The sequence below is a fragment of the Diplotaxodon limnothrissa genome, linkage group LG19 (genome assembly GCF_057381915.1).
Source record: "Diplotaxodon limnothrissa isolate DT_005_m linkage group LG19, D_limnothrissa_male_GT1.1, whole genome shotgun sequence".
NCBI lineage: Eukaryota > Metazoa > Chordata > Actinopteri > Cichliformes > Cichlidae > Diplotaxodon > Diplotaxodon limnothrissa.
The window spans coordinates 20,927,554-20,940,146 of record NC_140614.1 but is presented as its reverse complement, the minus strand read 5'-3'; the positions used below and the strand labels follow the sequence as shown (position 1 = coordinate 20,940,146).

Here is a 12,593-nt window from a genome sequence, read left to right as displayed (position 1 = left end):
ATTGCGATGCTGGTGAACAACTACATTTTTTCAGCTTCATTGTTATGTTCAAAATTGGTGCAAGAGTTGTAGGTTATAATGCCCACTGGACCAATGAGGCCAAACGCAAGGAAGACCAACCAAAATTAATGAAATATTCAGTTGCAGAAAATTCCATAATTTGTCTTTTTTGGGGGGTTGGTATATGTTCAAAAGTTAGATTTCTGCATTCTGTCACACACACACATAACTACATAAATGGCTCTAAGTGCATTCATGTGTTGAATAAACAAAGATTACATGTTAATGTTTTGTTAGTACCCTTATTTCATTGTGTTACATTTTACCCCAGGATATGTTACAACTAACCCAGACTATGGGGTTAATTGTAACATTTCACTCTTTGTGTTTGAGACCATACCATGCAATGGGTAATTGTGCTGCAGAGAAAATAGCTGCACTATTTAATAGCAGAGACATGTAAATACTTTGCATTACATTTTGAATCCACTACCTTAAAAGAGCTCCAATTTACAGACAGAAATGTCAAAAATGTTACAACTATCCCCGGTCTCCCCTACTACTGTAATACTAGATATATTTATAAATTTCTTTCTTTCTTTTTAAACCAAATTAATAAACACAATATTTAAAGGTTATTTCTCGATATTTTTTTTAATTTTATTTTAGCTAGTTTTTAAAGTTCACAAAATTGTTTCAGTTAGTTTTCTTTTTTTTAAAGGTCAATTTTTTTAATTAGCCAGCTGACACTTGTTTTCCAGGTCTAGGTTTATTTTTTTGTTTAGTTTTAGTTAACTCTGATAACCTTGCTTACAAGCAGGGGTGTGTCTAGAAGGTGGGGGGGATTGTAGATCACTTAGCGGTTTACACATTCGTCTAACAAGTGAAATACTTCCAGTTCAATAACAAGAATACGCATAATTCACTTTGGAGTTGCTATAGGAAGAGGATGCAGCGGGAAATACAGCTAGATCAAACATGCAGAGCAATCCGTTGTGGCGCCACTTGGGAAAAAGGGAGTAGCTGAAAGCAGCTTTTATTATTAATCGAGCTACTGAGAATTAGATAAGCAATTAAAAGTAGGAGCACCCCTGACATTAAAGAGATATACATATAAACAAGTCAATAATTATGATACAATAACATCATGCTTGGTTATATGATTCTGAAAAGTTTCATCCCACATGATGTGTACATTTACTGTAGATGCTTTAAATATATTTTAAATATACAACCTGTCAGCAGTTAAGCTGCTTAAGTAGAAAAGGTATAAATGCCTTTTCTACTTTCCCAAAATAAGTGTCTCGAAATTCTTGTCCAACACCACTTTTTACCCAAAAAAATCTGTGATAGGACACATGATATGCACATGAGCCTGAAATTGTATTTCAGAACACAGGGGAACACAATGCACATCTGCCTCTGCACTTCGTGGTCCCCCGTGACCACGCCCCCCTTTTAAAAAAAAATCTGGAAATGCCTCTAATATCTACATAGACAAAAGGGATGTTTTTTTTATATCATTTAATCATGATGCAATGCAATGTTTTCTTAAAGTTTGATAGAAGGTAAAGAAACTTTACTTAAAAGGTATTCAGTTTCATTTTAGAGTAACTCAGAATCTGCCAGTCTGAGATCAGCATATCTACAATATACTGTGGGTAAAAGTTTATGAATAAGCAATAATATTTTTAGAATGTATTCTCTGGCAGACAAAATGAACCTGTGCAGTAATCTGAGAACTGCTTGGCTGGATTACATTCAGCTCTTTTAGTCTTTAAGACTCTAGCAGCTGCGTTCTGGATAAGTTGAAGCTTTTTTTATCACTGTCTTAGAAAGACTGGACAAAAGTCCATTACAGAGGTCTAATCTGCTAGAGATGGCCCTGAACTAGTTTCTCCAGATGGCATGTCAGTACAACTCAGCTGAATCTTATCTATCTCACAACTCAAACAAATCAAATCAATTCACTGATTTTCTAAATCTAAGATGTGCAAACACAAAAGCAGCAGACATAATTCTATTATTTAGTCTGAAAGCAGAATTGATTACAGTCTTGTGGTATTAAACTAGCTTAGTGTACCACTAGTGTAAACTGACCACTGAGTTCAATTTGTTCTTTTGTAAAAAAAAAAAAAAAACAAGAATGAAATTTAGTTTCATAATTGGTTTTAAAAAAAAGCAACTTCAGAGCTCAAAAGTGAAAATGCAGAAAATTATGAGGTGCACGTGAAGGCAACACTACCCCCATGCAGCTGTGAAGTTTGCCATCAGAGTGTGGTAGCATCAGCTGTCATGAAGTTACAATGAATTGCCTTTTAATTTGAAAAAGTGATCAAGGAAATAACTGCTACTGCTCTGCTTACGCTAGGATATAAAACTGGCATGCAGGATGTCAGTGGCAGGAATTTCAGATGTGTCAAATGCACAAAAAAAGCACAACTTGGATGCGAGTTTGTAAACTTGTCTTTATTTTCTCATGTTTTTGTTTTGCTTTTTACACCGTAGGGCATTTTGTTTCCATCATATATATAATTTTTCCTTGGCAAATCCTTCAAGGCATTTTTTGATAGATAAAATATTCTTTGTGCTCTCCGTCAAGGTCTGATGGCAGCCTTCAGCTTCGGAAAGAGTTGGAGAGCGTTTTGTGTCGTCACCTCCATCACCTTCTCCAGCGACACCCCTTTGATCTTACTGATGTACTCGGCAGAGACACAAATGTTTTTTGGCTCATTTCTCACCTGCAGTCAGGACAAGGGACAATTGTTGTATCGATTCTTATAGTTATCATATTATCAACTATATTAATTAAAACAAACTAGTTGTAATTAAGGGGAAATTTCATGAAATTTCCCCTTGTGGGACTAATAAAGGTATCGTATCTATCTTATCTAGAAACTAGAACATTTATTATACAATTTTCTTTGTAATACATAAAGAAAATATTAAATTACTCCTCCCAAACAAAGATAATATAAGACATTTTTAAATACTCAACCTGTTTTTCTGGGCCGAGAGCTGGAGAATCAGTTTCTAGACAGATGTTCTCTAACGGCAGCTGTTTCACAAGTTTCTGCTTCTTAGTGGAAAATACACACACAGATCACCATAAATCATTAATGCTCAATGTGATAAAGTCAACCAATGAAAACAAAGTCAACATGCCAGTGCTGTGTGGGGAGTGTAAATACTCACATACAACTGTTACCTGTGTCAATTAAATAAACTAGTTTGGTCTGTTTACACACGAATGACAGATAAGCTGACTGCATGCTCGGCTGTACCTGCTCACTCCTTATTATGGATGGAGGGATAGAAAAGAAATAGCCGGCCTTCACTCCCTCCATAGCAACAGACGGTTTCCCATCAAAAGCATGAAGAAGGACTTTTCTGACACCTAGTGGCAATACAGAGGAACTGCAGTTTATTTCTCATACACTCAAGAAAACTGTTCACTCACATGCAAACAGACAGAATAAACTTAGGTGTTCACCTTGCTCCTTCAGGAGCTGAATGGTGGGTCTTCCTGCAGACCTTGAATGAACATTTCTAAAGCCAAAAAAAAAAGAAAACAAATAAACAAACACAATGTATTATAGAAGGATTCTGTAATATACTGTGTCGGTCATTGTCTCATAAACCTTAGATTTTGATCGCTTTAATTTCTGCAAATGTAAATGTTTGTTTTCTTATGGAGTTCTTCTCTGTCTTATTTAGGTTTTTACACTTTAATTGTAGTTTACACATTTGCCGAATGTATGGATCGTCCCTGGTTTGATACCAAGAGGTGACACAGATCCCTTTAGGGTTGTGTTGCGAAGGGAATCTGGCATTAATATCTACCAAATCAAATATGCAAAGCTATCTACTGTGCAGACCCCTTCTGAATAAGGGAGTGGCTGAAAGACTCTTCTTCTATTAAAAACAAAACAAAAAAAAACCCCAACCCAAAAACAATACACATTAATATTTGTACTGTATATATTGCTACACCTCCCAGGAAAGCTCTTAATTAGTCTTTGCTTAAAAAAATGCTAATAAATGTACCACATGAATTTCAGAGAATAGCCTTAATAATAAATATCTCAAGACTCACAGCGGGAGGTCCAGCTCCTTGGCTATCTGTGCTTGACGAATCAGGACCAGCCTTTGATTCTCCTTATCGGTGTCGCTTCTGACATATCGGGGTGTAAAATCCAAACCAACCTACAACGGCAAACAAGCTGTAATATCATTGTAGTTAATAAAGAAAACCAACGAAGGTGAATCAAAGATGCTCAATCTTTACCTCCCCAATGGCAACAAGTTGGTCTTTGTATTTCTCTATGATAGGCAAAGCAGCATCCAGATCCTGCAAAACACACAGAACACACTCCTGAATCTAACTGCATAAACCAGAAATAACTCATCCAATTTTTTTAAATTTACAAGCAGTCAAAATTACAATGTTTTTACTGTTTTCTGAGAAAACTACAGCTGTGGTGGAGGAAGAGAAACACAGGAAAATTAACTGTCAGAGGGCCCGGTGGTGCCAGTGTCTGGCAGCCTCGCCTCTGTCAGTGCGCCCCAGGGTGGCTGTGGCTACAATGTAGCTTGCCATCACCAGTGTGTGTGAATGGGTGGATTAGGGACTAGTAAAGCGCTATACAAATACAGGCCATTTACCATTTTACTGCAAAATTGCAGAAAGAATGAATCATCCACACTATTTCAGGAAAGAAGCGCTGCTGTTTTTTTCCACCACTGAGTACCACAATTGATTTTTTTAAGATCAGACTGAAACACTAATAATGAGACACACTGGTGACCTGTCAGAGTGTACCCCATCCATCCCTTTCACCCTAAAATAGCTGGAATACAGTCCAGCACATCGTGACCCTCAATTTGATAAGCAAATGAAGATGGGTGGCTAGATGGATGTTATATTTTCATAAAGCCACAATACAACAATACTTGTTTACGCTCTACATGGCTGTTCGGATCAGCTGGCTGTTGTGTTTGTGGCCTTCTGGTGAATAAAGAAATATGAGCCATCTTTCTCATCCCCCATTAGTACTCTTGCTGCAGTGTTTTGTATCAAATGAAGGCTTTTCAGGGAAGTTCAAGAACAGCCTGATAATAACTTACAATAGTTCACCCTTGCAGTAATAAAGTCATGAACTATTTTTTCAGCATCACTCTGAGACAGGATGTTCCTACTTTTAGACACTACACAGATAAAAGGAAACAATCTTACATATTTGTAAGGCACTTCAAGATTCCTCGTAGTGCTACTGGAGGCCAAAGTAATTCTATCCATACCAGGAATTTGGTTAGACCCCATGTTTCTCTGATTTTTACAGCTGAATATAATAACCTCAGTTTTATCTGAATTTAGAAGCAGGATATTAGAGCTCATTCAGGCCTTTATGTCTTGAAATCATTCCTGTAGTTTAACTAATTAATTTTTGTCATCTGGCTTCATAGATAAATATAGCAGGGTATCAGCTACAAAATAATGAAAAAGCATGCAGCATTTTTTAATATAACTGCCTAAGCGAAGCATTTACAATGTAAAAAGTATTGGTCCCAGCACAGAACTCTGTGGAACTCCATGACTAACGTTTGCGTGTAAAGACTCCCTGTTTACATGAACAAACAGATACAATTTAAACTTGGGCAGTGTATTTCCTTTAATGACCACAGCTGTATTCTTATCTCTGAAGTAAAATGTTTCGATCAGTGGTACTGAATGCTGCACTGAGTACCAGGACAAGCACAAGGACTGGGTCCACTCTCAGAGGCCATGAGAAGGTCATTCGTAACCTTCACTGGTGTCGTTTCTATGATATGATGCACTATAAATTCTCAAATCCAAGGAGATTTCTGTTTTCCGGAGGTAGTTGTGACACCACTAGCTTATGTTAACAGCATGGGTGGAAAAAGATTTTAAACTGCAGCAATCCTACCTGAAGGCAAGCACCCCTCTGCTGCTCGGGGGATACTTCTTGAACAGGGTGAACTCCTAAGCAGGGGAAAATGAAACCTGGAAACCTGGAGAAAATTACAGCAGGAAATTACAAAACCGCGACCTACACAGTACAGATACATCATCATTTAAACAGTGCTGGGTACCTCTGTGACAACTCTATAATCTTCTCAAATTCCCTTGAATGCTCGGCCACAGCTAATAACGCCAACAAGCCAGCCTGGACAAGAGTAAAAACAACCAGAAATTATCTTTAAAACAACAAATATCTGACTAACTTACAGCTTTTACTCACGAGGATCTCACCTTTTTTGAATTTTCGATCACCTCTTCTACATCCTGGCCAAAAAAACGTGGAAAGGTTAAATTAAGGTTGCTAAAGATAAAAAATTAATTTTCAGTCCGTAAACAAGCGTTAATACCTTGTCAAAATCCCCCGCAGAGATGTGACAGTGGCAGTCAACGTAGCCGTGCATGTGGACGTTGTTTAGCCCTCAAAATCAAAACAAACCCGCTTCCTCCAATAAAATCCGACTGCGCATGTGCACGTGTGGGCTCGTCAGTGCGCGAGATCGATGACACTGCGCAGCTCGAGAGGGCGGTGCTCTCTTAGAAATTATTGGTTGAACGGGTTGAACGGGAAGTAAACGGAAAGAAATCAAACGTACCTGGTTCTTCAGGTTAAACCAGCCGTTTTCACTTCCTTGTTTGTTTTTCTCCTGCCAGTGTCAGTTCCGCAACTTTACTCACAGTCATATGACGTCTAAAGAGTGAAGTCGGATCTGTGTGCGACACTGAAATGGGAGCTTTAGCAGTCTTTCCTTTGCTTTTATTGATCCTGCAGATCGGGGCCAATAATGCCAAATACGAACCCAACTGGAAGTCCATCGACTCCAGACCGCTGCCAGAATGGTATGACCAGGCAAAGTTCGGCATCTTCATACACTGGGGTGTCTTTTCTGTCCCGAGCTTTGGCAGCGAATGGTTCTGGTGAGTTCTTCTTTTGACATTACCAGATCATTTAAACTTTTGCAGACAATCAGTGAGGGCAAGAGGGTCTGTGAAATCTAGGGAACAACTCATTCATTGGAAATTCCGACTTCGGACTTATCCAGGAACCCACCATCTATCCTGTCGGAGATCCCATATGTTTTACATCATGGCAACAGTGGCAGTACAGCTTAAAAGTTTTACAAGTTTTTACAGTGATGACACATTTTACATTTTATTTGTTACACAGGTGGTACTGGCAAAAGCAAAAGCAAAAGCCATATGTGGACTTCATGCAGAGGAATTATCCTCCAGACTTCAAGTATCAGGACTTTGCACCGCTGTTCACTGCTGAGTTCTTTGATGCCAAAGAATGGACCGACATCTTCGCCTCATCGGGAGCAAAGTACATCGTTCTGACCACAAAACACCATGAAGGTACACCACATTTTTGTGCATCGCTGTGTTTATATATGCCAGCTACAGTGTTCTTTTTTTTTTCTGAAGAAGTAGTCTGATGTCAGTATTGGTGTCAGCGATGTATGACTGTCCTTCAACCACACAAGAGATGTTCTGTTTTGTTGGTGTATTTCTCAGGTTTCACACTCTGGGGCTCAAAGAACTCCTGGAACTGGAATGCGGTGGATATTGGACCAAAGAGAGACCTGGTGGATGAAGTGGTGACAGCTCTTCGCAATAACGGGGACATTCGTGTAGGGTTGTATCACTCCCTCTTCGAATGGTTTAACCCACTCTTTGAGCTGGACGCTGCCAATGTCTTCACTACAAACTACTTTCCTACCAGTAAAACTCTGCCTGAGCTTTACGAGCTTGTTGTCAAGTACAAACCAGAGGTGCTGTGGTCTGATGGAGATGGAGACGCGCCTGACAAGTACTGGAACAGCACTGGTTTCTTAGCTTGGCTCTATAATGACAGGTAAACTTGCAAAATGTGCATTATTTTTAGCTTTTTTCCCATCATGGATATAAAAACTGAGCTGACTGAAATCTTCTCAACAGTCCAGTACGTGACACGGTGGTGACGAATGATCGGTGGGGCTATGGCTCCATCTGCACACACGGTGGATATTACACCTGTTCTGATCGCTACCACCCAGGACACCTGCTCAAGCACAAATGGGAAAACTGCATGACCATTGACAAAAAGTCCTGGGGTTACAGACGTAACGCTCCTCTCAGCGATTACCTCACCGTCGATCAGCTTGTGTCGGTGAGAGCTGAAAATCGTATTCACCTCTAAACTAAAACAGATTCACTGTGATTAAATGAGTCATTGAGAAATTTACCTAATGCTTCTTTACTCTTTTCAACACATTTCCTACGACTCTGCAATTTTAAATTGTATCTTTAGGCATTTTGTTACTAGCAGCCATCACTTACAAAAAACATACCATGACTACACTTAAAAATGTAAACCCACGAGAGTTAAATCAACAAGTTAAAAAGATGCAAAAATGCAAGACTTGTCTGTGTAATTTACAAAAAGATAAAATAATTAAAACAGTAAAATCAATAAAAAAAAATCAACAAGAAGAATGACAAAATATCATCACATGAGTGAGTGTCATTAAAGAGGAAAGAAAATGGGATAGAGATAAATATATGGGAGTTCAACCTGAGTCAGCGGCACTAGAGAATTAAGTTAGAAACTATAGCCCGAGGGTCGCTCTGCAAGCCAAGGTGAGCCAGCTGAGCAGTGATGCCATTCTGTGGTTAAAATGTTAGGAGTCCCCCCTTGTTTTACTTTAAAACACGCCTCCAGACCCAGACAAGGGAGCAGTCACGTTAGATTGAAGTTCGTTTGGCTCGAGGGTCAAACGCTGATCTGGAGCCCTTCTTGTGGCTTTGTTTGTTCATGTTTATGTGTCAAAAATCGCTTGTAATAATTTCCAGTCATGTCCACTTTAATGTGTGTCCGTGTGTGTGTGTTTCAGACACTGGTGGAGACTGTGTCCTGTGGAGGAAACCTGCTGATGAATATCGGCCCCACACACGATGGAAGAATCGCTCCGATCTTTGAGGAGCGTTTGAGGCAGATTGGTCAGTGGCTGAAGGTCAATGGGGAGGCCATCTATAACACGACAGCATGGCGAGCTCAGAATGACAGCCTCACTCCAGATCTGTGGTGGGTCCACAACTTTTTTTTTTTATAAGGCTACATTGATATTTATCTATAGAAAGTTATAGAAAAAAAATATATAGATTGATAAAATCAGAGGTAATTAATGGGTCTGATCTTCAACAGGTACACGTTCAGACCCCAGGAAAAAAACATATTTTCCATCTTACTCAAGTGGCCAAATAATGGATCAGTGATTCTGAATGAGCCAGTGGTTACTGGGCAAACTCAGGTAAGACTGACTCAATACCTAATAATGTTGCGATGCCAGCTTCTTATATTTAAACTGATATTAGTGTACATGGCAATAAAATGCAGAACCTTGTGTGAGATCTGAACTTTATTCATAACTTCCTTTTGTTTAACAAAAAAGGTGGTGCTTCTTGGTTATGGCCCTCTGAAGTGGGAGCCTGTAAAGCCCAGTGGGCTGCAGGTTTACCTGCCCCAGCTCTCCTTTAGCCAGATGCCATGCCAGTGGGCCTGGACACTGAAGCTGACTGGTGCCACTTAAAGGAAAATCACATCACTTGAAGAGGAACTGATGGAGCAGAAAGGAAGGATTATACAGTGGCTTGCAAAAGTATTCGGCCCCCTTGAACTTTTCCACATTTTGTCACATTACAGCCACAAACGTGAATCAATTTTATTGGAATTCCACGTGAAAGATTAATACAAAGTGGTGTACACGTGAGAAGTGGAACGAAAATCATACATGATTCCAAACATTTTTTACAAATAAATAACTAATAAATAATAAATCGCACTAATGCACAAGCATCAGAGTCAACAAATGTGCGGTGTTGACCACAGTTTCCAATTCCATTTAGTAAACTTTTCCCTATCTGTAAATGCCAATATTGCTTTACTCATTGTTCCTAATGAATCCCTTTTCACTTGTAACGCCTTTTTTTTTCTTGCTATCTTGATAGAGTTTCAGCTGGGCCTGCTTGACATTTTTACACAGAACACCGTGGTTTTCCTTTAGTTTCTCACCCAGAAACCCAGGCCACTTTCTGTAATTTTGGGAGCAGTGACATTAAACACTGTGAATTGCACCTTTTCTTTGAGATGTGCTTTGTGGGAAGTTTGATAAGCCTGTTGCACTGATCGGTTTGATTCATTTTTAATAAATGTTTCAATAAAATCAACCTTTATTACACTGACTTGTTCTCATTTGTTGCCTCCCTTTGGCGCCCCCTTGTGTCAACATGGGTAACGCCCTAGCCGCCTGGGACATTTTAAGCAGTCTGACGGTGCAAAACAGATCTATGCACCCCCGCTGTGCACAGATGAACCGGGAAAACAACACATCCTCTTCTGGCTCTGAAAAATGCAGCAGCGGTGAAGTTATTTTCATGTTGCACACTGACCGGTAAGCCTCTGCAGAATTTCTTTCAAAGCTGGTCTTTGCTCTTTTTCTGCACTGAAACCACAGCAGCTGCAGGAGTATTTGTCAACTGAGATAGAGAGTCCGGTGCAGGGCAGATCTCACTGTTGTGTCTGCTCTCTGTTGCACGCCTTTAAGGTGGGAGGTTCCTGTTCTGCAAATGTTCCATGACGTGCTGATGGGGGGTTTGCAAGGGGTTCTTCTCACGTCTGTGCAACCCCCCCACCCCACACACATACCCTAATTTCAGCAGGCTATCCCCAGCCTGGTACGCGCACATCGCAGCTGATCACCTAAACACAACAAACAGAGATGTAAGGATGCAAAACGCGTGCACAGATAGACGCTCAATAATAGTGAAATACACATATTCTGCATTCTGGGAGAACCCGGGCTTTAAACCTTTAAAGTTTGTAGCAAAAATGTTGAGATGTCAAAAAAATTAACTTAGACATTTAAAGGCAGGACTGCAGTGCAGATTATTTTCTCGGTTTGGTCAGTTGGAACAGAACTTACTTGTTTAAAATGATGTATTTGTTCTGTTTGACTGCATATTGTAGAGTTTATTTGCCTATACAGTAGTGTGACAAAGAAAGAGTCCACAGGCCTCAGTTAGCATGTTAAAGGCCATCACAGTTAGAAAAAGCCTCTACTCTCTAAAAAGAACAAAGCAGCACACCTTAGGATTGCAACACTGGATACGAACAAACCACAAGACCTCCTGAACAGTTTTCTTTGGAAATACAAGACCAAAGTGGAGATGTTTGGCTGTAATGCATGCACATGGTGCCATGTTTGGAGAAAATCAAACACAATATATAAGCACAAATGGTGGTGACAGGAGATGATTTGAGCTTGTTTTGCAGCCCAGGTTCTGAGACTGTGTGGTCATTTAGTGGATCTTGAATTCCTCCCAAAGGATTCTGGAGTCCAGTGTGAGGCCACATGTCCTAAAAACTCAACAATGATCCCAGGCAAAGCAGCAATAAAATGATGTAGAGCACTGACTTGAGCATAGTACATTAGGTTTATGTGACTTATTTGTTGTTAGTGGTGTCAGAGACATTAAAAGGACTTTTCTTGTAATACTGAATAATGACACTCAGTTAACTGAAAACAGACGTGTTACTGTACTTTGCCATCTTGACTTTCTCCCACTTGTTTTCCATTTCCGGCAGCAATGAATTTGCATATTACTTTGAAGTAAAGGCAAGACTTCAACAAAGCCAAATCTTTGCCGTTTCTCAAACTATTATTTTTCATGTTCACTGGGACTGCGTGTACATTTTATTATCAATCAGCACAGAAAACTGCGTGATTCGCTGTGCGGTCGACACACTGCCGGCTCATTTCTGCAGTCTTGCTTCTGTAATCTGCAGGCAGTAATTATATATGTAGACAGGAACTGGGAAACTGTTACAGACGTTGGCATGGTTGCCATGGAAACACACAATCATGTTAGATTATTTTCAGGTACTGCTGTGATAATGGCATAAGCATGCCTGCTCGAGAGGCTGACTTGAAGAGACGGACAAAGGAGCGGTCGACGGCCGATGAAAAAAGTGAATCGGTTGAAGTTTTCTGAATGGCTTCTGTGAGAAGGTTTTTAGTTTAATGTTGTTGTGTTTGTTCAACCTGCTGGGTTCAGTCCCCCCCCTTATCTCAGGCTGCCATATGACTGCCACTACAGTGAGCCAAGAGGAAAACCTCATTCCTTCCATTCATAAACCCCCCTCCCTGCCCTTCTAATTTAGGACTAATATAATTAAAGGCCCGCTAGTAGTCAGGTGCATGTGTGGCATTCAATCACATGCAGATTTGTGGCAGATTTGAGCTGGTCAGTAGAGCCACGGCGTAGCTTTAGATAGTGGAAATGCCAAGCAGTGTGTGGAACATCCTGAGGGACAGACCATTATATTTATAGAGGCTCACGACTTGACCTTCACTGCACATTGAGTATCAGCCATTTTAGTGCCGCTCCTGTAGATACTGAATACAGCATAATGGATCTCAGCTGCACTGCAGTTAGTTAGCTTCAACTTCATCTTTGGCTTGTTAGAGGCTATATCTAATAATAGCTCTCTGCAATTCCATACTGTGGAGGGACT

The 12,593-nt window shown here is 40.0% G+C and overlaps 2 protein-coding genes across 3 annotated transcripts; one reads left to right on the top strand and one right to left on the bottom strand.

Annotated features, from left to right (window-relative positions):
• Positions 1-2,455: 2,455 nt before the first annotated feature.
• On the bottom strand, positions 2,456-6,467 carry LOC146612120 (putative deoxyribonuclease TATDN3). 2 transcript variants are annotated; one of them, XM_085343034.1, is made up of 10 exons: positions 6,391-6,467; positions 6,275-6,307; positions 6,115-6,188; positions 5,949-6,033; positions 4,289-4,351; positions 4,097-4,206; positions 3,494-3,549; positions 3,285-3,397; positions 2,999-3,079; positions 2,456-2,741 (listed from the first exon to the last, which is right to left on the bottom strand). In XM_085343034.1, exons 1-10 carry the CDS (start codon positions 6,442-6,444, stop codon positions 2,598-2,600), a joined length of 813 nt encoding a protein of 270 aa, XP_085199160.1. In that variant the 5' UTR covers positions 6,445-6,467; the 3' UTR covers positions 2,456-2,597. The 2 variants fall into 2 exon arrangements, with proteins under 2 accessions (XP_085199160.1, XP_085199161.1); XM_085343035.1 differs by having other exon boundaries at positions 2,999-3,076.
• A 206-nt stretch (positions 6,468-6,673) lies between these two features.
• On the top strand, positions 6,674-10,252 carry fuca2 (alpha-L-fucosidase 2). Its single transcript, XM_085342713.1, has 7 exons — positions 6,674-6,958; positions 7,209-7,396; positions 7,556-7,895; positions 7,979-8,189; positions 8,914-9,104; positions 9,225-9,330; positions 9,472-10,252. The coding sequence occupies exons 1-7, from the start codon at positions 6,768-6,770 to the stop codon at positions 9,607-9,609; spliced, it is 1,365 nt and encodes a 454-aa protein (XP_085198839.1). The 5' UTR covers positions 6,674-6,767; the 3' UTR covers positions 9,610-10,252.
• The last annotated feature ends 2,341 nt before the right edge of the window (positions 10,253-12,593 follow it).

What these genes read in the sequence shown, in the direction of transcription:
- fuca2 (XM_085342713.1), top strand. Translation starts at nt 6,768, where the DNA reads ATGGGAGCTTTAGCAGTCTTTCCTTTGCTTTTATTGATCCTGCAGATC. An exon ending in CCGTCGATCAGCTTGTGTCG is followed by an intron (nt 8,190 to 8,913) that starts GTGAGAGCTGAA and finishes TGTGTGTTTCAG; the next exon opens with ACACTGGTGGAGACTGTGTC. An exon ending in TGGTTACTGGGCAAACTCAG is followed by an intron (nt 9,331 to 9,471) that starts GTAAGACTGACT and finishes TTAACAAAAAAG; the next exon opens with GTGGTGCTTCTTGGTTATGG.
- LOC146612120 (XM_085343034.1), bottom strand. Translation starts at nt 6,444, where the DNA reads ATGCACGGCTACGTTGACTGCCACTGTCACATCTCTGCGGGGGATTTT. An exon ending in AACTTGTTGCCATTGGGGAG is followed by an intron (nt 4,207 to 4,288) that starts GTAAAGATTGAG and finishes TTGCCGTTGTAG; the next exon opens with GTTGGTTTGGATTTTACACC. An exon ending in CCATAATAAGGAGTGAGCAG is followed by an intron (nt 3,080 to 3,284) that starts GTACAGCCGAGC and finishes TTTTCCACTAAG; the next exon opens with AAGCAGAAACTTGTGAAACA.